The sequence below is a fragment of the Erinaceus europaeus genome, chromosome 11 (genome assembly GCF_950295315.1).
Source record: "Erinaceus europaeus chromosome 11, mEriEur2.1, whole genome shotgun sequence".
NCBI lineage: Eukaryota > Metazoa > Chordata > Mammalia > Eulipotyphla > Erinaceidae > Erinaceus > Erinaceus europaeus.
The window spans coordinates 119,916,020-119,936,863 of NC_080172.1; the positions used below are offsets into that span (position 1 = coordinate 119,916,020).

Genomic DNA, 20,844 nt, shown 5'->3' on the forward strand with positions numbered 1-20,844 from the left:
CCCTGGGTGAGCTTGTGGCTGACATGGGGACAGCAGGACGGTGACGTAAGACCACCCGAGAAGGGATCGAGGTTCTTATTATGTGATCTCTTCAGGGGCGGCAGTAGGGGCTGCGGGCAGAAATGCTCCCATACCATTGTTATTGTTTATTTATTAGATAGAGACAGACACCTGCAGCCCTGCTTCACCACTTGTGAACCCCCCCCCACCTCCAGTAACCGGGGAACAGGGGCTTGAACCTGGGTCCTTGTGCACTGTGATGTGTGTGCCACCGCCAGGCCCCTCTCCCTTACCTTTTGTCAAGGGCTTAATCTAGCGCACATATGAAGAGACAGGATGGGTGGTGGTCAGAGCTGGTCTCAGAGCACAGTGCTGTGCACTGGGTTCTGTGTCCTGACTGGCTAGCACAAGACTCTCCGTGTTCCGAGAGACAAGAGGGGCCACAAGCTAGCTCTGGCACTGCCAGCCTGCCCTCCCTAGCTCAGACCCATGAGGCTGCTCCCTCTCTACCCTCCTGTCACTGCTGAGGGCAAAGTATGCCAACTCAGCCTGGGTCTCTGCCCCAGGAGACAGAAGACACAGCCACCATGAAGGGGCACTGGTGGCGCAGCAGGACAGAGCAGAGCTGCTTCCTCAGCACTGGGGCCCTCATCCAGCTGAGAGCCGCCACCACCCACTCCCAAGAGCCCCACTTCCGGTGTCAGTCTCCTCCACCAGGTGCCTCTGCTGCCCCTCTTAACCACAGACACAGTCTCAGCCCTGAGGATGGAGGCTTCACCACGGCCCTCTGTGAACGGACTGCAGAACATCGAATGCTTGGCCTTGTGAGAGCCTCCTCCCCTCACCACGCCTCAGCTTCCTCATCTGTCAAGTGGGGACAGAGCAGAGTCCCTCTCTCCTGATGACTCAGGGGTGAAATGAGTCACGGTACATGTTGCTCTCACAGGCTACAACCTGGTGTCACTGCTCACTGAGCGTGGGTCCTCCTTCCTGCCCCACAGGACAGACAGGTCAGAGGACGCAGAGGACAGGCGCAGACAGATCAGAGGACAGGCGCAGACAGGTCGGAGGACAGGCGCAGACAGGTCGGAGGACAGGCGCAGACAGGTCGGAGGACAGGCGCAGACAGGTCGATGGACAGGCGCAGACAGGTCGGAGGACAGGCGCAGACAGGTCGGAGGACAGGCGCAGACAGGTCAGATGACAGGCGCAGACAGGTCGGAGTACAGGCGCAGACAGGTCAGATGACAGGCGCAGACAGGTCGGAGCACAGGCGCAGACAGGTGCTATAGGCAGGTAAGGAGCCACAAGAGGTCCTGAGGCTGCCCTCATCCATCTGCCAGAGGCTCAGGGGGTCTGGGCTTCTCTGGGAGCTGCCAGTGCCTTCCACCATCACACCTTGGTGAGACCCACCGGAGCCCCAACCCCCGTGCCCACCCCCTGCTGTGGAAGGCTTGCGTCACACCTGCCCTCATCCTACCTCACCAGCTCAGCAGGAGTTGGCCCAGGGCAGAGCCAGCAGCTCTTGGCTTCTCCTTTCCCTCCCCAGCCCTCATCCTTCCTGGTGCTGAGTCACAGTAGCTGCTGCCAGGCTGGGCCGCCACACTGCACATGGCTCTGAGCAAGAAAACTCCATGCGGGGGAGGGCGGGAGCTCAGGGGTTGACTGCGGGAGAGAGCAGCTTCCTGAGCACCAGTTGCGGGGAGGGGCGAAGCACCCAGTGCCAGGACGTGGGGTGCAGATCCCAGGAGACTGAGGGCCACTGGGAGGGCAGGAGACGGAGGACTCTGAGGGGTCTCAGGCTAGGTTCAAGGTCCGGTGGCAATTCCCAGAGACAAGGGCTCTGAGGAGAGAAAAGGTTCTAAGACCTAGTGAGAGGGAGCCAGGCTGTAGCGCAGTGGTTAAGCACAGATGGCACAAAGACCAGAGTCAGGATCCCGGTTTGAGCCCTGGCTCCCCACCTGCAGGGGAGTCGCTTCACAGGCGGTGAAGCAGATCTGCAGGTGTCTGTCTTTCACTCCCCCTCTCTGTTTTCCCCTCCTTTCTCTCTGTCCTATCCAACAACGATGACAACAATAATAATAACCACAACAATAAAACAACAAGGGCAACAAAAGGGAATAAATAAATTTAAAAAATTTTAAAAAATTAAAAAAAAAAAAAAAGACCTAGTGAGAGAAGAAGGAAGAGTGGAGACATGATGTCCAGGCAGGAAAGTGGGGACCAGGACGGGGAGGCGGGGGAGGGTGCTCTAGACCAGGGCGGGGAGTCTGGAGAAGCCAGCAGGACTCAGCATCTCGGTGTTCAGCAGGCAGGGCTGCTGGGATGGGAGGAAGCCTGTGGCTGAGGCGGCTGGATGGCGGGGGCTCTGGTGGGGTATCTCCTCACTCCTCAGACACGCCCCCCCACCATCCAGCCTGTGCTCTGTGCAGCTGCAGCCCCCACTTTGTCACCCCCCACTCCCTGAGGACTCCTTCCAAGCCCTGGGGTGAGGAAAGGGCCTCAGAGGTCACAGCAAATGATCTGGGGTCAGCTCCCCCCGCTGGGCACTTCAGAGACACATCCGTGCCCCCTGACACCCTTGACGCTACCAGACTGGGGGCAGCGCACAGAGGTGAGGCCCCCAGAGGACACGGGAGAAAGGACTAAAGGTAACATCTGGCCCTCGTCTGACTTTGCCAGGAGGCCAGCGCCTGGGCTCTGCTGCTGCTGCCAAGTTCTGTGGCCCAGCCACCAAGGCCCCGCACCTACTCTCTCTCTCTCATTTGCTCTCTCACACTCACTCTCTCTCTCTCATTCGCTCTCACTCACACTCACTCACTCTCATTAGCTCTCTCACTCTCACACTCACTCTCTCTCACTCATTCGCTCTCACTCTCACTCTCAAACTCTCTCACTCTTGCACACACAGTCACTCACAGTCACACTCACTCCCATACTCTCTTTCACTCACTCTCACACTCACTCTCTCACACTCTCTCACACACTCTTTCACTCACTCTTACACTTACAGACACACTTTCACACACTCTCACACTCACACATTCACTCTCACACACTCTCTCACACTCACTCACACACACTCTCACAGTCATTCACACACTCACATTCTTTCACATACACACACAAACACACACCCCACACTCACACAGTCACACACACACTCACACACACACACTCTCAGTCATTCATACACACACACTCTCACATACACACACACACACCCCACACTCACACACTGTCACACACACACATACACTCACACACACTCACAAACACACTCTCAGTCATTCATACACACACACTCTCACATACACACACCCCACACTCACACACTGTCACACACACACACACACTCTCACACACACTCTCAGTCATTCATACACACTCACACACACTCACACACACTCACACTCTCATATACACACACACCCCCACACTCACACACACTCACAGTCACACACACACACTCACAGTCACACACTCTCATTCATACACACTCACACACACTCACACTCTCATACACACACACACACACACACACACTCACAGTCACACACACACTCACACACACACACACACTCACACACAAAGTCACACACATCCACACAGCTTTTCTGAGCTCTTGGTTTTACCTGCCAGTCAATTACCAAGCCCTGCTACCTCTATCTCTTAGCATCTCTGCCTCCCTCTCCCTCTGTCTCGCTTTCTCTCTCCCCTACCACTAAGCCACCGTCTCCCGCCTCTCTACATGCCCCTCCATGTCCGAGCGGCCACCCCTGGAGCGGGGAGAACCCTTGGCCCTGCGGGCTGGACACCGCTCTCCTCCTCTCCTCTGCAGGCTCACACAGGCCCTTTCTGCACAGAGCAAAGTGTAAGACTCACTGCTTGGAACATGCACGCCTGTGACTGACGGCCCTCCGTCCCGGGCTCGCATCCAGACCTCTCGCCTGGTCTCTGCAGCTCTGTGGGAGCCCAGCTCCGGGCCACTGCTCAGCCTCCTCGTGGGTCACTCCTGCGTTTGCTTTCTCTGCTAGTCACACTGGACAGGTGACAGGTCGCCTGCCTCAGGACCTCACACCTACTGTTCACTTAACCTACAGTCTTTATTTATTTTTAATTGTCTTTATTTATTTATTGGATAGAGACAGCCAGGAATCGAGAGGGGGAGGGGAGATAGAGAGGCAGAGCGACCCCTGCAGCCCTGCTTCACCACTCGCAAAGCTTTCCCCCTGCAGGTGGGGACTGGAGGCTCGAACCCTGGTCCTTGTGCATTATAACAGGCACACTCAGTCAGGTGCATCACCACCTGGCCGCACGTCGTCCTTTTTATCCTTTGAGCTACTAACCACTCAGCCTGCCCCTTAGACCTCAACTCAGGCGCTTCTGCCTCAGGGCTGCCTTCCCTGCCCACCACCAGGCAGGACCCCGCAGATGCACGAGGGGTGGCGTGTGCAGGGCACCCCTCCCACACCCCTCACCCTCTCTCCTAATAAGAAACAACTGCTGAGGAGCCGTGTCCACAACCCTTGGACTCAGAGTGTGGAAGATTCCAGCCTGTACTTACCACGGGCGTGTGGCTCCACTTCCTGAATCTCCTTCCAAGCAGCGAAGTGGCAAAAAGCCACCTCCCCAGCCTGGGCTGCCAGCGCCACCTGAGAAAGTCCCGTATGCAAAGCGTGTTTCAGGCAGGGGGTGGGGTAGGAGAGGACAACAGGAAGCGCTGTGCTGTCCCTACAGCCTGTCTGTGGCAGCAGGTGCACTGCCGGTGGAGTCTGTCCTCCCTCAGAGGACAGAGATCTTACAGCCCATGCAGAAGGCAGACAGTGAGTCTGCAGGAAATGCTCAAAGAGCTGCCTGGGCGCATGCAGAGGGGCCCAGGGGCCCGAAAAGAAGCCAGGCATGCTGTGGTGGTTAAGAACAGACGCTGGAGACAGGGTTTTCAAGTCTAGAATCTGTTCTGGGGGCCAGGTGGTAGCACACCGGGTTGAGTGCACGAACTACCATGTGAGTCTAAGTCTCTTCCCCCACCTGCAGGGTGGGAGCATCACAAGCTGCGATGCAGGGCTGCAGGGCTCTCTACCTCCCCCTCTCTATCTCCCCGTCCTCTCTCAATTTCTCTCTGTCCTATCAAAAGTAAAAAAAGAAGGAACAAAAAGGCAAACATGGAGGCTAGTAATGGTGGATTTGCAGTGCCAGCACTGAGCACTAGAGATAATCCTGGTGGCAAAGGAAGGAAGGAAGGAAGGAAGGAAGGAAGGAAGGAAGGAAGGAAGGGAAAGAAAAAATTCAAAGAACTTTGGGTTCTAGTGACCTGGAAGTGGGGCAGTGGGTAAATCACCGGATTTGCAGGCATGAGGTCTTAAGTTTGCTCCCTGGCATCAGACACACCAAAATGGTGCTTTGGTGTGTGGTCCCCCCCTGACTTAAGTAAATAAGTCTTTTTAAATTTTTAAAAAATTTTTTAAAATATTTTATTTTATTTATGTATTCCCTTTTGTTGCCCTTGTTGTTTTATTGTTGTAGTTATTATTGTTGTCGTCATTGTTGGATAGGACAGAGAGAAATGGAGAGAGGAGGGGAAGACAGAGAGGGGGAGAGAAAGACAGACACCTGCAGACCTGCTTCACCGCCTGTGAAGCGACTCCCCTGCAGGTGGGGAGCTGGGGGCTCGAACCGGGGTCCTTATGCCGGTCCTTGTGCTTTGCGCCACCTGCGCTTAACCCGCTGCGCTACAGCCCGACTCCCCTTAAAAATATTTTTTAATATTTATTTTCCCTTTTGTTGCCCTCGCTGTTTTATTGTTGTAGTTATTATTGTTGCTCTTGATTTCATCATTGTTGGACAGGACAGAGAGAAATGAAGACAGGAGGGGAAGACAGAGAGGGGGAGAGAAAGAGAAACACCTGCAGACCTGCTTCACCGCTTGTGAAGTGACTCCCCTGCAGGTGGGGAGCTGGAAGCTCGAACCAGGATCCTTATGCTGGTCCTTGAGCTTTGTGCCACCTGCGCTTAACCTGCTGCGCTACTGCCCAACTCCCAATTCTTTTTATTTATTATTATTTTTCAAAGAACCTGGGTTCTGTAACCAAGCTGCTTAGGATTCAAATCCTGTTCTGACACTCAGTAAGAGAGACAGATGTAACCTAGTGGTCATCAAAAATGTCTCACAGTGTTAATGTAGGGAACTGACAGTATAAAGTACTTAGCCTTTATTTATATACCTTATATCTGGTGCATAGCACTTTGGAGCCAGGCACTGGGAAGACAGCTCCAAGTTAGAACAGAGAACGTCTAGGCCTCAGGCTCCAGAGTTCATGATCTTTGCTTTGCATCTGGGACTTGCTCAGGTGGCTCAAGCAAAAGCCAGAGCTGAGTTGTGCTCTGGTCTCTTAACTCAGCCTGGCTTATGGTAGTGCTAGGCATTGAACCTGGTACCTTGGAGCCTCAGGCCTGAAAGTCTTTTACAGAACCATTGTGCTGTCTTCTCAGCACTTTCTATTCACCCTTGTGGAAATAAATACCTTTTAAAATGCCACTATTGCTATAGGCTGGCCTCACTTTATTATGCTTTGCAGATACTGTGGGTTTTTTGTTGTTCCTGTTTTTAACAAGTTGAAAGTCAGTGACAGTGAGTCATTTTCCCCAACAGCCTGCACTGTGTGCTTCTGTGTCTCTCTTGCTCACGGTCCTGGGCTGTCAAGCTTTTTCCATTCTTAGTCTGTCATAGAGATCTGTGACCAGTGACCTTTGATGTCATTGTTGTAACTGTTGGAGGCAGCACAGATGACAATCACAGGGAACAGGAGCTCCTGTGACAAATGTGTTTGCTCTGATGGCGCCACGGGTCAGCCATGCTACTCTCTCTTCAGGCTTTCCTATTGCCTGAGATGTAACAATATTAGTTGTTTAGAAATTAGGCTCTGGTGCATTGCACCAAAGCAAAGGACTCTGGGGAGGGAGAGAGAGGAAGGTGAGGAAGAAAAGTCTGGGGGCTTGGTACATAATAAAATTGTATACATATGCCAACGGCTGCACTATAAAGCATTAACCTCCTCAATATAAAAATAATAAAATAGTGCAAGGACCGGTGTAAGGATCCCAGTTTAAGTCCCCAGCTTCCCACCTGCAGGGGAGTTGCTTCACAAGCAGTGAAATAGGTCTGCAGGTGTCTGTCTTTCTCTCCTCCTCTCTGTCTCCCCTCCTCTCTCCATTTCTCTCTGTCCTATCCAACAACAATGACATCAATAAAAACAACAATAATAACCACAACAATGATAAAACAACAAGGGCAACAAAAGGGAAAAAATAGCTTCCAAAAGCAGTGGATTCATGGTGCAGGCACCGAGCCCCTGCAATAACCCTGGACGCATGATAATAATAATAACAATAAATAAAATATAGCAAAAAAATAATCAGGCTAATCTGTAGGCCCATGGGAAATAGTTCACTGGGTAAAGTGCCTACTTCACCATGTGCAAGGATGTGAGTTTGAGTCCCCAGCATTACATGGACATGCAAAGCATGGCACCATGACTGGAAAAGTCCAGAGGGAACAGTGGGATCAAGCAGCCGAAGGCTCCTGAGGCAGAAAGCAAACAAGCAAAGCCCCCAGTAACCCTACAGTGAAATCTAGTGTTCGGTGTTTCTCTCCTCTCCTCTCCTCTCCTCTCCTCTCCTCTCCCAGGTCAACTAGGAATAGCAAAGGAGACCACCTGGGACCGCAACAAGGCAGGACAAGAACGACTTCAGGAAACCACCAAATCACTGGTGAGTGCAAACACGTGTGGCTCGTGGACAGAGAGGAGCCTAGGGAGAGACTGAGCAGCTGGTAACAGTCCGGCAGTTTACCAGTTGAGACTCCACCTCCAGTCTGTTTCACCAACAAAAAGACAACAGAAGGGAGGAGAGGACTCCCCTGAGACTCATCAAATGCAACTGTGAGTCTCCATTGCTACTGCCTTCAGAGGCTGGAGCAGCAAGGGGGAGGCCCTGTGCTGACACTGGGGGACAGAGAGCTGACCAGGAAACTCAGAAGATCTACGCCTCGGTGGCCTAGCGGTGGGGCTGTGTGGTAGGAGCCTTTCCATGCTGTTCTCCTGATGAGAACATGGTGAACCTACAGACTATAAATGGGAACCTACAGAATATAAATGGGACTATTTAGAAACTCACAGGATCCAGCAGTGCTGCCTGGGTCGTCAGAGAAGCTGAATTAAGCCCTGAGGTAAGGATCCTTGGGGTGTGAGAGTCTCTTTGCATAACCACTGTATTATCTCTTCCCCACCCTACTTTATCTCTTGGTCAGGAGTGAGGGATTAAGCTAAGAAGCCTACTTATGGTTTAATCCCATAGCCTACAGGGAAGAAAAAGAACAAAAGAGGCTTTTAAGCCACTGAGCTCCAATTCAGGGGTTAAAATAATATTGAAACCATTGTCAATTTCCACAACTGTGAGCCCTTTAAGTACCTTACTTAGACACAAGTCAATCCAGGCAAGAGTGATCAGTAATTTGAAAAGTACTGAGAGAGGAACCTCATAACATACTATATAAAACAGTTAAACCGACAAGAAGAAATATTGGAGAAATGAACCAGGACAAGAGTCCAGCTAAAAGCCCCCCAAAGACTGAAGCACAAAATAATGAGGGCATCATCCAAACACTAGTTAAGGAGATAATCACAGGAGTGAGTAAAGAGTTTGAAGGAATTGTCATCAGAAATGCAGAAACAACAAATGAGACTCTGGAAGAAATCACTAATGATCTCAAGGTTATTCGAGAGCTGAAAGCTGAAATAGCTGAGCTAAGAACACAGCTAGCTGAACAAGCTAAAACAGTATTAGAATAGGGTAACAAAATAGATGAACTCCAGAAAACAGTAGAGGGGAGAGAAGATAGAATAAATGAGGCTAAAGACAGAATTAGCAAGATCGAGGATGAATTAGAGACAACTAAAAAAAAAGCAAGAGATGTCAAAAAGCGATTAAGAGACACTGAAAACAACAACAGAGTCCTATGGGATGACTTAAAAAAATAATATATGTATTATTGGCTTACCAGAGGAAGAAAGAGAGGGAGGGGAAGGAAGCATTCTTCAGGACATATTAGCTGAGAACTTCTCCAGTCTAGACAACATAAAAGACATAAAGGTTCAAGAAGCCCAGAGGGTCCCAAACAGAATTAACCCAGACTTAAAGACACCAAGACACATCATATTTAGAATGGAAAGGAATAAGGATAAAGAAAGGATCCTGAAGGCTGCAAGAGAAAAACAAAGAGTCACCTACAGAGGAAATCCCAGAAGATTAGCAGCAGACTTCACACAAACTCTACAGGCCAGAAAGAATGGCAAGATATCTATCGAGTGCTCAGTGAGAAAGGTTTTTAACCAAGACTACTGCATCCTGCCCCTTCTGGATCCAGACAGAGCTCATCTACTGAGGTGGAGAAAGCTTTCCTGGTTTGTGGACAGCCGGACCAGCCACCATGGGCCCCGCACAAGGGCTGCTTCCAAAGTGAGTTCTAACTCTAACTCTGGGAGACTGCAGAAGGATCTGTCTGGATCCAAAAGGGGCTGCTTCACGAGGCTGAAGGAAGAGGTATCGCTACTAAAATGTGCCAGGGGTGGGGGAAGGTGGGCTCACAGTACCAGGCGCAAGGACCATAGCTCAAGTCTGCGGGGGACACTTCACAAGAGATGAGGCAGGATGCAGGTGTGTATCTCCCCTCTTCTTTCTTCCTTTTTGGCCACCAAGGATATCACAGGGGTTCAGTGCCAGCACCTCAAATCCACTGCTCCGGCCAGCCACTTTTCCTTTTTTTTTTTTAACCTTATTTCCATTTTTATTTGACAGGACAGAGAGGTTGAGAGAGACAGACAGGGAGAGAAAAAGAGACACCTGAAATTCCGGTTTGTTCCAACAGCATTTTGGGACGGAACTGCATACAGCAGAGGATGATGACCAAATTACAAATGGCTGACATCAGCCTACGTGTACCAGGAAGTCACACAAAGCACAAATTCACTTAATGGCCAGGCTGCCAGAAGTCAATCTCTTCTGACTTCTGTCCCTGCTGCTCCCCAGGGTGACATGGGGACCTGACCCCTGCAGCCCTGCTGCTCCCCAGCCCTGCTGCTCCCCAGGGTGACATGGGGACCTGACCCCTGCAGCCCTGCTGCTCCCGGGGTGACATGGGGACCTGACCCCTGCAGTCCTGCTGCTCCCCAGGGTGACATGGGGGCCTGACCCCTGCAGCCCTGCTGCTCCCCGGGGTGACATGGGGACGTGACCCCTGCATCCCTGCTGCTCCCCAGGGTGACATGGGGACCTGACCCCTGCAGCCCTGCTGCTCCCGGGGTGACATGGGGACCTGACCCCCTGCAGCCCTGCTGCTCCCCAGGGTGACATGGGGACCTGACCCCTGCAGCCCTGCTGCTCCCGGGGTGACATGGGGACCTGACCCCTGCAGCCCTGCTGCTCCCGGGGTGACATGGGGACCTGACCCCTGCAGCCCTGCTGCTCCCGGGGTGACATGGGGACCTGACCCCCTGCAGCCCTGCTGCTCCCCAGGGTGACATGGGGACCTGACCCCTGCAGTCCTGCTGCTCCCCGGGGTGACATGGGGACGTGACCCCTGCAGCCCTGCTGCTCCCCGGGGTGACATGGGGACCTGACCCCTGCAGTCCTGCTGCTCCCCAGGGTGACATGGGGGATGTGACCCCTGCAGCCCTGCTGCTCCCCAGGGTGACATGGGGACCTGACCCCTGCAGTCCTGCTGCTCCCCAGGGTGACATGGGGGCCTGACCCCTACAGTCCTGCTGCTCCCCAGGGTGACATGGGGACGTGACCCCTGCAGTCCTGCTGCTCCCCAGGGTGACATGGGGGACGTGACCCCTGCAGTCCTGCTGCTCCCCAGGGTGACATGGGGGACGTGACCCCTGCAGTCCTACTGCTCCCCAGGGTGACATGGGGGACGTGACCCCTGCAGCCCTGCTGCTCCCCAGGGTGACATGGGGCCTGACCCCTGCAGCCCTGCTGCTCCCCAAGGTGACATGGGGGCCTGACCCCTGCAGCCCTGCTGCTCCCCAGGGTGACATGGGGACCTGACCCCCTGCAGCCCTGCTGCTCCCCAGGGTGACATGGGGACCTGACCCCTGCAGCCCTGCTGCTCCTCAGGGTGACATGGGGACCTGACCCCTGCAGTCCTGCTGCTCCCCAGGGTGACATGGAGACCTGACCCCTGCAGCCCTGCTGCTCCCCAGGGTGACATGGGGACCTGACCCCTGCAGTCCTGCTGCTCCCCAGGGTGACATGGGGACCTGACCCCTGCAGTCCTGCTGCTCCCCAGGGTGACATGGGGACCTGACCCCTGCAGTCCTGCTGCTCCCCAGGGTGACATGGGGGCCTGACCCCTACAGTCCTGCTGCTCCCCAGGGTGACATGGGGACGTGACCCCTGCAGTCCTGCTGCTCCCCAGGGTGACATGGGGGACGTGACCCCTGCAGTCCTGCTGCTCCCCAGGGTGACATGGGGGACGTGACCCCTGCAGTCCTACTGCTCCCCAGGGTGACATGGGGGACGTGACCCCTGCAGCCCTGCTGCTCCCCAGGGTGACATGGGGCCTGACCCCTGCAGCCCTGCTGCTCCCCAGGGTGACATGGGGGACGTGACCCCTGCAGCCCTGCTGCTCCCCAGGGTGACATGGGGACCTGACCCCTGCAGCCCTGCTGCTCCTCAGGGTGACATGGGGACCTGACCCCTGCAGTCCTGCTGCTCCCCAGGGTGACATGGAGACCTGACCCCTGCAGCCCTGCTGCTCCCCAGGGTGACATGGGGACCTGACCCCTGCAGTCCTGCTGCTCCCCAGGGTGACATGGGGTCCTGACCCCTGTAGCCCTGCTGCTCCCCAGGGTGACATGGGGACGTGACCCCTGCAGTCCTGCTGCTCCCCAGGGTGACATGGGGGACTGACCCCTGCAGCCCTGCTGCTCCCCAGGGTGACATGGGGACGTGACCCCTGCAGTCCTGCTGCTCCCCAGGGTGACATGGGGACCTGACCCCTGCAGCCCTGCTGCTCCCCAGGGTGACATGGGGGACTGACCCCTGCAGCCCTGCTGCTCCCCAGGGTGACATGGGGGACGTGACCCCTACAGTCCTGCTGCTCCCCAGGGTGACATGGGGGACGTGACCCCTGCAGCCCTGCTGCTCCCCAGGGGCACCTGCAGTCCTGCAGCTGGGCTCTGGGAGAAGCAGCTAAGACTCCCTCTGGAGCATAGTGACTGGGGTGTTGCCCTTTGCTCTCTCACTGTACCTAAATGATACTGTTCTGTACCATGGACAGAGACAGAAAGAGAGAGGGAGGGGAGAAAGAAGGAAGGAGACAGAGAGACCTGCAGCCGTACTCCACCGCTTGTGAAGCTTACCCCCTGCAGGTGGGACCAGGGGCTTGAACCCGGGTCCTTGCACATGGTAATGTGTGCGCTTAACCAGGTGCGCCACTGCCTGGCCTCCTGTTACAAACATTATAGATGCTATAACCCTGACCAAAGCCATGCCCAAAGTCTTTTCTTTTTAATGACTATGCTGCTTCACTGCTCATGAAGTGTCCCCCCTGCAGGTGGGGAGCGGGGCCCGAACCCCTCTTTCTCTCTCCCCTCCCCTTTCAAGCTCTTTGTCTTGTGTAAAAACAAAACAAAACAAAAGGCCGCCAGGAGTGGTGGATTTGTTGTGCAGACACTGAACCCAAGATAACCCTGGAGGCAATAAGAATAAATAAATAAAAACAATGAACACACCCATCCAAAAAGATCTGTGCACACCCATGTTCACAGCAGCACAATCTGTAATAGCCAAGACCTGGAAGCAACCCAGGTGTCCAACAACAGGTGAGTGGCTGAGCAAGTTGTGTTATATATATACAATGGAATACTACTCAGCTATAAAGAAGGTTCACCTTCTTGACCTCATCTTGGATGGAGCTTGAAGGAATCATGTGAAGTGAGATCAGCCAGAAAGAGAAGGATGAATATGGCATGATCCCACTCATAGACAGAAGCTGAGAAATAAGGACAGAAGGGGAAACACTAAGCAGAATTTGGACTGGAGCTGGTGTACTGCCCCAAAGTCAAGGACTCAGTGTGTGTGTGTGTGTGGGGGGGGGGGGGTCAGGTCTTAGAACAGGATGGCAGAGGACCTAGTGGAGGTCACATTGTTATGTGGGAAACTGGGAAACGTTGTGCATGTACAAACAACAGTGTTTTACTGTCGAATGTAAACCATTCATAAAGAAAACCCCAATAAAGAAACCGAAACAGACAAGTGTACAGGGGAAGCCAGTGCTGATGTAGAAGCCGCAGCACGTGCTCTAGGCGATCATGATGGCGGCTGCACTCAGCCGTGAGTGTTCAGAAGGAAGATGCCGTCTAGGATCTGCGTAGAAAGGAGGGTGGGTCTGGCATCAAAGCTTCGGCTGGCTTTCTTGCTGGAGACTCACACAGCTGGTGACTTTAAGTTCACCCTCACTTCCATGTCCAAAGCCCCCAGACCCTTGAGAGCCACGCGAATCCCTGCCCATCACCTGTAAACAAACAACAAAGCCCGTGCGCCAGCACAGCTGTTTACAACATGGTCCACTGAATATTGTAAGGCCACTGTTAGACTCACTGCCAGGAAAAAAAAAAGTTCTTTCAGCATCACTGCAAGGCACCTTCTGATTACCCAAGACAGAGATGTCCATGGAGGGAACTCTCATTCCTGCTACCACACACCCATCCTGGGACGCAGGGGTAAATGAGCTACCCCACCTTTCCAGTCACTTAAGAAATGCCTTGGGGGTTGGGCAGTAGCGCAGTGGGTTAAGCGCACGTGGCGCAAGGGCCGGCGTGAGGATCCTGGTTCGAGCCTCCAGCTCCCCACCTGCAGGGGAGTCGCTTCACAGGCGGTGAAGCAGGTCTGCAGGTGTCTGTCTTTCTCTCCCCCCTCTGTCTTCCCCTCCTCTCTCCATTTCTCTCTGTCCTATCCAACAACGAATGACATCAACAACAACAATAATAACCACAACAAGGGCAACAAAAGGGGGTAAAATGGCCTCCAGGAGCGGTGGATTCATGGTGCAGGCACCGAGCCCCAATAATAACCCTGGAGGCAAATAAAAAATGCCTTATGGCTACCACAGATGGCTACTTCTCTTCTTTCATCTGGCAAAGTCACCATTCTATAGGGCACTAAGAATATATGTGGAGGGCTGGGAAGATAGGGTGATGGTCAGGCTAGAGGTTTTGACATTCCAGGTTTAGTGTCTGGCACCAGAAGCCAAAGCTTAGTAGTGTTCTGGTGGTTTTTTGTTTTTGTTTTTTAACCAAAGCACTGCTCAGCTCTGGCTTATGGTGGTGTGGGGGGTTGAACCTGGGACTTGGAAGCGTAACCATTATGCTACCTACCCCCTGTTGTGGTTTTAACAATGTGGATACATGCACACACACACGTCCACAGCTCACCAGGTCGAAAATGTGCCTTGCCATGCACGAGGCCTAGGGTCGTGCCCCAGAACCACAGGAGTGCCACAGCACCAGAGAAAGTGGCAGGACTGGGGTGTCTCTCCTCCTCTCTCTGTCTCTCTATCTGAATAAAAACAAATCAGTTTGGAAACAGTGAAACCACCATGTGTGAGGCCCCAGGTTCACAACAAACAAACAAACTTGTGATTCATGAGAGGAGGTGGACACACTAATCGCAACAGAAGTTTGGAAGAAGCTGCCCCCAACCCTCAGGATGACGTTTGAGGGTGAAGACGTCAGTGAAGGAAGTGCCTGCAGGTGTCGTGGGGACTGCGAGAGAAGCAGAGTCAGAAGAAGCCTGCATGCTGCTGTCTCTTGATAAGATTGAATCAGACAGCATGTTGCTCTCATGGACAAGCAAAGAAAGTGACTTCTTCAAATTACATCTGCTAAGGATATCAGCACTATGGAGGTGACAGCGGCTAAGCTAGTCCACAGACTCAGCACACAGAGTAGCAGGGGCTGAGGGACAGTGCGCTGTCTGCTGGCAAAACGGCACCAGGTACCACAGAGAGATCACTCATAAAACAGGAGTCATAAATGCAGCAAGCCTCACTGCTGTCCCAGTCTAGTGAACTGCCAAGCTGTGTCAACCTTCAACACTGGCCACCCTAATTAGTGAGCAGGCACCAACAGCAAGACAAGACTTTCTGCCAGCCCGAAAGTGACAATGTGGACCTAAAAATGCTCTTTCGCTATCTACAACGACCTCAAGGTCTGTGTGCAGCACTTTTTTTTTTTTTTGCCTCCAGGGTTATCAATGGGTCTTGGTGCCTGCATTACGAATCCACTGCTCCTGGAGGCTATTTTTTCCCCTTTTGTTGCCCTTGTTGTTTATCATTGTTGTTGTTCTTGCTATCATTGTTGTTGGATAGGACAGAGAGAAATCAAGAGAAGAAAGGAAGATGGGGAAGAGAAAGATAGACACCTGCAGACCTGCTTCACCGCTTGTGAAGCGACAGGTGGAAAGCCAGGGGCTCAAGCGGCATCCTTATGCTTGTCCTTGTACTTCGTGCTATGTGCGCTTTACCCACTGCACTACCGCCCAACCCCCACTTATTTAATTTCTAAGAATATTTTACTTTTATTTATTTTAATGAGAGAGGAAGAGGAAAAAGGAGGAGGAGGAAGGAGAAGGAGGAGAAGGAGAAGGAGACAAGAAGAAGACAACATACACAGCTTTAGGAAGAAAAGTCTTCTGCATAACCACTGTGCTGTCTGCCCAACCCCAATTTGTAATGTTTATCATGGTCACTGGCACTGCATCAATTGTTTACAAGAAAGTAAAATGTACAAAATATAAAGAAAAAATATAGCGGCTAGAATGTCAGCAATACTTTTTAATTAAGACATATTGTTTTTTTAAGTACAGTGTTATTGCATACTTGATAGACTACAGGATAATCTACTCATAACTTCTGTGTATCCTGGGAAACTGGAAGGCCTGACTTGCCTTGTTGCAGTATCTGCCTTGTTGCGGTATCTGTTCTGTTGCAGTATCTGCCTTGTTGCAACATCTTCTCTGTTGTAGAATCTGCCTTGTTGCAGTATCTGCCCTGTTGCAGCATCTGCCTTGTTGCAGTATCTGCTGTTGCAGTATCTGCCCTGGTGCAGTATTGGTCCTGTTGCAGTATCTGTCTTGTTGCAGTATCTACCTTGTTGCAGTATCTGCCCTGTTGCAGTATCTACTCTGTTGCAGTATCTGCCTTGTTGCAGTATCTGTCCTGTTGCAGTATCTGTCCTGTTGCAGTATCTGTCCTGTTACAGTATCTGCCTTGTTGCAGCATCTGCCTTGTTGCAGTATCTGCCCTGTTGCAGTATCTGCCTGTTGCAGCACCTGCCTTGTTGCAGTATCTGTCTTGTTGCAGCATCTGCCTTGTTGCAGTATCTGCCTTGTTGCAGCATCTGCCTTGTTGCAGTATCTGCCCTGTTGCAGCATCTGCCTTGTTGCAGCATCTGCCTTGTTGCAGTATCTGCCCTGTTGCAGCATCTACCTTGTTGTAGTATCTGCCCCTGTTGCAGTATCTGCCTTGTTGCACTATCTGCCTGTTGCAGCATCTGCCTTGTTGCAGTATCTGCCTTGTTGCAGTATCTGCCTGTTGCAGCATCTGCCCTGTTGCAGTATCTGCCCTGTTACAGTATCTGCCTTGTTGCAGCGTCTGCCTGTTGCAGCATCTGCCCTGTTGCAGTATCTGCCCTGTTGCAGTATCTGCCTTGTTGCAGTATCTGCCCCCGTTGCAGCATCTGCCTTGTTGCAGTATCTGCCCTGTTGCAGTATCTGCCCTGTTGCAGTATCTGCCTTGTTGCAGTATCTGCCCTGTTGCAGTATCTGCCCTGTTGCAGTATCTCTTGTTGCATTATCTCTTGTTGCAGTATCTGCCCCTGTTGCAGTATCTGCCTTGTTGCAGTATCTCTTGTTGCAGTGGTCTGGGACTGAACAAACACTTGAGCAAGGCAGTTAAGACTGGTAAGCACTACTGGTGGGACAGAACACAATCTCACTACAGGCAGAAGCTAATGTTTTCCCCAAGGCAGCACAAAGTGCCACAAATGCAGGAAGGCTCCTCACAGCAACTGCCCAACTAGTCGTCTAACTGTGTTAGGACCACATTGCCTACATTCTCCCCTGAGCTGTGCACTTGTTGATGCAGCCCTCTGTGTTCAGTTTCTAGTCTTAACCCTGGCACGGATGAAGTAGAGATGGCTGCAAGAGTTAGTAACACAACTGGTGGCCCTACATAGTCTTTCCAGGGATGCCTGTTTCAGTAGGAAGTCCAAGAGCTTCCAAAGCCACCCCAGTTCCAGCCTTGCCAGCTGCTGGGAAGACAGAGATGAGGGCAGGGATGCTCCATAGACCTCTCCCAAGTCTGAAAGCCCAGGGGCCAGGGACCAGACACTCACTGCCAGGCAGGTATGAATCTCCCTCTTGACGAGAATCCTACTGCTTATTTAAACAACACTGTGAGTTTGCTACTATCACTCCCACTTGACTTACACAGACACACAGACTCAGGCACATGGCAGAGCAGGATTCACACCCAGGCAGTTTGTCCCCAAGGAGTAAACTCTTGGTCAGTGTCAGTGCAGGGAGATAGGACAGAACAGGAAGTCTTGTCCAAAGTGTCTAGTGCCTTGGCAGAAGGCAGTCACGGTGGGAATGCATGATGAGCGGGTCAAGAAAGTTTGTGAGAATAGCTAAGGAAAGAGGAGTAAGTTCAGTGAGTTTGGAACATAAGTCAATGTTGTTATTAGCTGTACTCTCCACACACCTAGAGGCGTGAGTATGCTCCACATGTGCCCTGACTTCATCACCTGGGATTTAATGTTTGCAACCACTCAGGGAAGAAGCTATGACCTTCTCTTCACAGATGGAAAACTCAGGCTGTAGAGAGAAAAACTCTGCACATGTTACAAAGACCCAGGTTCAAGCCCCCAGTCCCTACCTGCAGGGGAAGCTTAATGAGTGGTGGGGAAGTGCTATAGGTGTCTCTCTTTCTCTCTCTCTCCTCTATCTCTCCTTTGTCTTTTTATTTCTCTCTCTGTTCAAAAAATAAATAAAAAGCAGTATTTAAGAAATTAATTCAAGGGAGTCAGGCAGTAGCACAGCGGATTAAGCGCAGGTGGCATGAAGCGCAAGGACGTAAGGATCCAAGGTGTAAGGATCCCAGTTCAAGCCCCCGGCTCCTCACCTGCAGAGGAGTCACTTTACAGGCAGTGAAGCAGGTCTGCAAGTGTCTATCTTTCTCTCCCCTTCTTTGTCTTCCCCTCCTCTCTCCATTTCTCTCTGTCCTATATAACAATGATGACATCAATAACAATACAATAATAACTACAACAATAAAAAAACAAGGGCAACAAAAAGGGAATAAACAAATATTTTTAAAATTTTTTTAAAAAGAGGTTTAAAAAAAAATTAATCCAAAAATATGTTGGTTGCAGAGCTCAAGTTCAAGAGTCCTGGCTCTTGGCCACTTGGCTGATGGTAGTCAGTGAGTTCACAGCCCAGACCTGGAGCTGAAGGTGCAGAACTCCCCGTTTCCAGCCAGTTTAGTGACTGTCTGCCTCTCCTGCTGCTGGAAGCAGACAGAACAACACCTCACCTTGGTCTAGTGTGCGTGTGTGCGTGTGTGTGTGTGTGCGTGTGCATGCACATAGGATGCCCATCGGGGCTGGCTAACGGGTCTCCCAACCACAAGGGGCGTGAACTCAAGCAGGAGCAGTGAGATGGACTGGTCTGGCACATCCTCACCTCCCAGCCAGTCCACTCACCACATTTAACTAGTGACCAGCATGAAGCGAAGGCCAACACAGTCCTTTCCAGCCCTCTACAGAGAGGAACAGAATCACACAGTAGGAAGGAAAAGGTGTTACGATCAGCCAGGCCACAGAGGAGAAAACCAGAGACGGTCACGGGTCTTGGGCCACCCAGCTGGGACGAAGTGGCAGAGCGGGGACTGGAACTGAGGCCCGTGTGGCTCCAGAGCCCAGAAGGAGTCCTAGACACAGAGTCCGGGGAGCATGGAGCAGGCTGTGCCACCTCACACAAGGCTCCTGCTGCACTGTATCCTCCCAAAGAGGCTGCTCTCCAGGGCGTCAGTTTCACTTCCACTCAGGCCTGCAGCTGTGACCTCCCACGTCCTCCGCTCCCCCCTGCACATGGAAGGTCAGCAGGATGTCGAGGAACCAACTGGACACCGGGCAGCTTCATGGCTGCTGCCAACCTCACTGGCCTGGGACTCAGGAACCACAAAGCCGCAGGATTCCCTTGCACTGAGCTGTGAGGCAGCAGCCCAGAGGGCAGAGGGCTGGGCACCCACTGTGGTCACCACTTCCTCGGCCCTCACTTCTCTGTATGTGTGAGTGAGTGTGTGTGTCTGAATGTGTGTGAGAGTGTGTGTGTCTGAGAGTATGTAAGAATGTGTGTCTGAATGTGTGAGAGTATGTGTGAGTGTGTGTGTGTGAAAGTGTCTGTGTGTGTGAGTGTGTGTGAGAGAGTGTGTCTGAGTTTAAGTGTGTGTGTCTGAATGTGTAAGAGTGTGTCTGGGTGTGTATGTCTGAATGTGTGTGTGAGTGTGTGTGTCTAAGTGTGTGTCTGAGTAAGTGTGTGTGTGAGTATGTGTCTAAGTGAGTGTGTGTCTGAGTGTGTGTGTAAGAGTGTGTGTGAGATTGTATCTGAGTGTGTGTGTGTGTGAGTGTGTCTGAATGTGAGAGTGTGTGTCTGAGTGAGTGTGAGAGAGAGAGTGAGTGTGTGTGTGAGAGAGTATGTGTGTGCGCACATGTACGCGGTGGCAGGCACGAGTCCTGTGTCCTTTGGGCTCTGCTTCTATGGGTCCCTGAGGCTTGGGGTCTTGGTGGGGAGGTGGCTGTTCGGGGGGAATTCCAAGCTCAAGCAAAGATTTAAGACTCACTTGTCTGGTTCCCAAGGCAACTTCTGTTACCATGTTCTCTGCTGCCAGGGTTGCTGGACATGGCGTCTACTTCTCTACCATCTGTTAGAGCAGCTGTTATGTAGCAGTGGTCCTGGGGTCACAGGTCTTCTTGCCTTCTGGGCAAGTGCTGTGGACTGAAGTCCACTGCCAAGGGGCCTGCTACCTCACTTCTGCCCCCTACAGCCCTTCCTCCACACTGCAGGTGGGGTTGGTCCTCTCTCTCTCTCTCTCTCTCTCTCTCTCTCCTTATTCTTTTTCTCAGAGTACTGCTTGACTCTGGCTTATGGTGGTGTAAGGGACTAAACCTGGGATGTCAGAGCTATAGGTATGAAAGTTTTATTTTTTTGCATAATTACTATAATTTCTCTCTCTCTTTCTCTCTCTCTGCCATCATGAGGCTTCACCACTCAGGGATGACTTTTTGAGATAGAGAAGTAGAGAGGGAGAGAGGAAGGGGGAGAGAGAGAAGGAAAGAGACAGAGAAACGGAAGAGAGAATAACAGAGAGAGAGAGCAGAAGAGAAGGAGATGATGGAGAAGGAAGAAGAGAGAAAGACAGAGAGTGGGAGAGGGGGAGGAAAGAGAGAGAGAGAGAGAGAGAGAGGTGAAGAGAGGGAGAGATGGAGAGAGGGACCCTGTCAGAAGGGCCAGGCTGGAGTGTGCTGTACACATGGCAAAGTGACACACCACCAAGTAAGCGACCTGCCCTCTCCACTACGCCCCTCCTCCACCCTTCTGAAACATAAGCCAGACCCAGTCATGCCTCAGCCTGCCGCGCCATGACCTCACATGGCTTAGAACGAAGTCACGTGTGACAAGGACAAGCGTGGCCTGGCCCTCTGTGTCTCTGCGCCCCAG

At 52.3% G+C, this 20,844-nt stretch overlaps 1 protein-coding gene across 2 annotated transcripts in view; it reads right to left on the minus strand.

Moving 5' to 3' along the window:
• The window catches only part of ECE1 (endothelin converting enzyme 1), a 162,282-nt gene that overhangs the window by 131,487 nt on the left and 9,951 nt on the right, over nucleotides 1-20,844 (minus strand). The window contains exon 1 of one of the 2 annotated variants that reach the window (XM_060200867.1): nucleotides 4,568-4,919. The exons of the other annotated variant lie outside the window; for it this stretch is intronic. Within the exon in view, the coding sequence (XP_060056850.1) occupies nucleotides 4,568-4,904 (337 nt within the window). The 5' untranslated portion in view covers nucleotides 4,905-4,919. Of the gene's footprint in view, nucleotides 1-4,567; nucleotides 4,920-20,844 lie in introns of those variants that run through there. 2 annotated transcript variants of the gene reach the window in all.